The sequence below is a fragment of the Clupea harengus genome, chromosome 26 (genome assembly GCF_900700415.2).
Source record: "Clupea harengus chromosome 26, Ch_v2.0.2, whole genome shotgun sequence".
NCBI lineage: Eukaryota > Metazoa > Chordata > Actinopteri > Clupeiformes > Clupeidae > Clupea > Clupea harengus.
In genome coordinates, this window is record NC_045177.1 from 1,319,408 (window position 1) to 1,321,907 (window position 2,500).

The 2,500-nt window shown below is 45.1% G+C and overlaps 1 protein-coding gene across 1 annotated transcript in view; it reads right to left on the bottom strand.

The window, feature by feature from the left end:
- Positions 1-2,500, bottom strand: part of LOC116219705 (serine/threonine-protein kinase/endoribonuclease IRE1-like) — a 14,544-nt gene that overhangs the window by 6,557 nt on the left and 5,487 nt on the right. Inside the window, exons 2-5 of the mRNA XM_042703816.1 lie at positions 1,645-2,007; positions 978-1,033; positions 124-621; positions 1-18 (exon numbers count right to left, since the gene is read on the bottom strand). The exon at positions 1-18 is cut by the window's left edge and continues 161 nt beyond it. Of these exons, the coding sequence (XP_042559750.1) occupies positions 1-18; positions 124-621; positions 978-1,033; positions 1,645-1,910 (838 nt within the window). The 5' untranslated portion in view covers positions 1,911-2,007. The remainder of the gene's footprint in view (positions 19-123; positions 622-977; positions 1,034-1,644; positions 2,008-2,500) is intronic.

Sequence of the window (2,500 nt, forward strand, 5' to 3'; positions counted from 1 at the left end):
GTGCCTGTCCACTCACATCTGTGGATACAAAACAAACTCAGTCAGCTGATCCTGTGTAGTTCCATCTGTGGATACAAAACAAAGACATGCATTATAAGTAAAATATAATGCTGGTCAGCTTACCAATTAAAATATTTTGTGGCTTGATATCCCGATGGATCACTTGAGCTCCATGAAGGACCTGCAGGCCCATGAGCACCTCTTGAGCCATCCGTTTGAGCATCAACTCACTCCTCTCAGGTACCCTATCGCTTAGGTATTCATCCAGGCTGTACTCGCACAGCTGCAGGGCGATGTAGCCGAAGTGTTCGTCCTCTGTCGAGTCCACGTAGCGCACGATGTACAGACTGTCCAGCCTGGGATCCTGGAGTATCTGGAGCTCCTTCTGCATACACTCAAAGTTGGACCTGACCACTCTCTTAATCGCCACCTCAGTGCCATCCTCCCGCAGTCCCACAAAGATGTTCGTCCCCTGACTGCCACGAGCGATGACCAATTCCTCATGGAAAAATAGAGTCCCCACCTTCTTCACAGTGTCTGACTCCATGAGCTTTTGTAGGTCAGGCTGCCACCTCCTGCTGTGGCGGACCCACTTCTGGGGGGCAGATTTGATGGCTGGGCCTATTGTATGAGATGAGACATATTAGCATCTGATGCTAAGAGATGTAAGGGACAAATTAGCATCTAATGCTAGGAGATGCAACGGCCAAACTACCATCTGATGCTAAGAGATGTAAGGGACAAATTAGCATCTGATGCTAGGAGATGTAAGGGACAAATTAGCATCTGATGCTAGGAGATGTAGGGGGACACATTATCATATGATGCTAAGAGATGTCGGGGCAAATAGACAAACTAGCATCTGGTGCTAAGAGATGTCGGGGCAAATGCACAAACTAGCATCTGATGCTAAGAGCCATGAATATGAATAAAGTCATGTGACTGATAGGAAGTAAACTCTTTTCCCCAATAATTACCAGCTTCAAGGCTGCTTGTCCTGAGAGAATCCTCAGCCAATAATGTCCCTGCAGCGCTGGAACAAGAACAGGAACAAGTTTAAATCAGGTGACATGACAACCAAGCATCTGATGCTAGGAGATGTAGGGGAGGAATTAGCATCTGATGCTAGGAGATGTAAGGGATAATTTAGCATCTGTCCCACAAGACACCAAGAGATGCGAAGCCTTGGGACATTTAACTGAGTTTACAGGTTAAGTTGTGTTGCGTCTAAACAAAGACCACAAAGTTTGCCAATCAATGGAGTCGGGATGCCAGCAAATGTCAAATTCTTCAGCAGGGTTTATTGCAATACTTAAATCACAATAAGAGAAGAAATCAAGAAGTGTTCTGACTAACTAAACTCGCGCTTTGGCATTTAAACTTAACATGACACTCCCACTAAAGCCTTGAATGGCTGAACCTGTATCCAATCACATCCCTACCCTCTAATCTGACTCCATCCAATCAAAAAGCTTAGAATATCTATCATAACCCACCCATTTATCCTGTGGGCCACAGAAATCCCTCCCCTCATCTCAAATAATCTCATTCATACCTTTACTTATAAACTAACTTAACTATTATCACATGTTATTATCTATCAACACACTAACATTCCTACAGTTGCCTGTCGTAGTAACACACCTCTTAGGCTTCTGAAGACGGTCAGACAGGTCCTTGCGAGGGAGCCTGTCTAGAATGAGTAGTGTGATGTATCGCAAGTTGTCAGTGCCATTGTACTGCTTCATCAGCTCCACAGTATCCGTCACATCCGCCTTTTTCAGCAGGCCCCATGGAATGGAGTTATATGACTCCCACAGTTCAGTGCCTAAATACCGTTTGAACCGATTCAACTCGCTGTCAGAGAGTTCTTCCAGGAGTCTGTAAATGGGGGTTATACCGTCCTCCATGTTGGCAACTCGCCGTCAGAGAGTGCTTCCAGGAGTCTGACCATGGGGGTGGAGAAACAGGCAGAGTCGGCTACAATTCAACCAATCACGAAGGAGTCTGCACATGGGGGTGGAGAAACAGGCAGAGTCGGCAACAATTCAACCAATCACGAAGGTGTCTGCACATGAGGTGGAGAAACAGGCAGAGTCGGCAACAATTCAACCAATCACGAAGGAGTCTGCACATGGGGGTGGAGAAACAGGCAGAGTCGGCAACAATTCAACCAATCACGAAGGAGTCTGCACATGGGGGTGGAGAAACAGGCAGAGTCGGCAACAATTCAACCAATCACGAAGGAGTCTGCACATGGGGGAGTCAGCTACAATTTATTACCAAAATGCATCTGGGTATCACAGGAGGAGCAAAGGATTTGTTTTTTGTTTTACAAAATAATATACAACCACACTGAATTGCAGTGCAGAAAAAAAATCATTGTTATTGCTACTTGTTTTTGTTCAGTTCACATAATTCAACATGCCATTTTGCATTGAAGCCTTTTGCCACTCTTATACTTCAATATAGAAACTTGGGAATTTCTTAAGAACATATT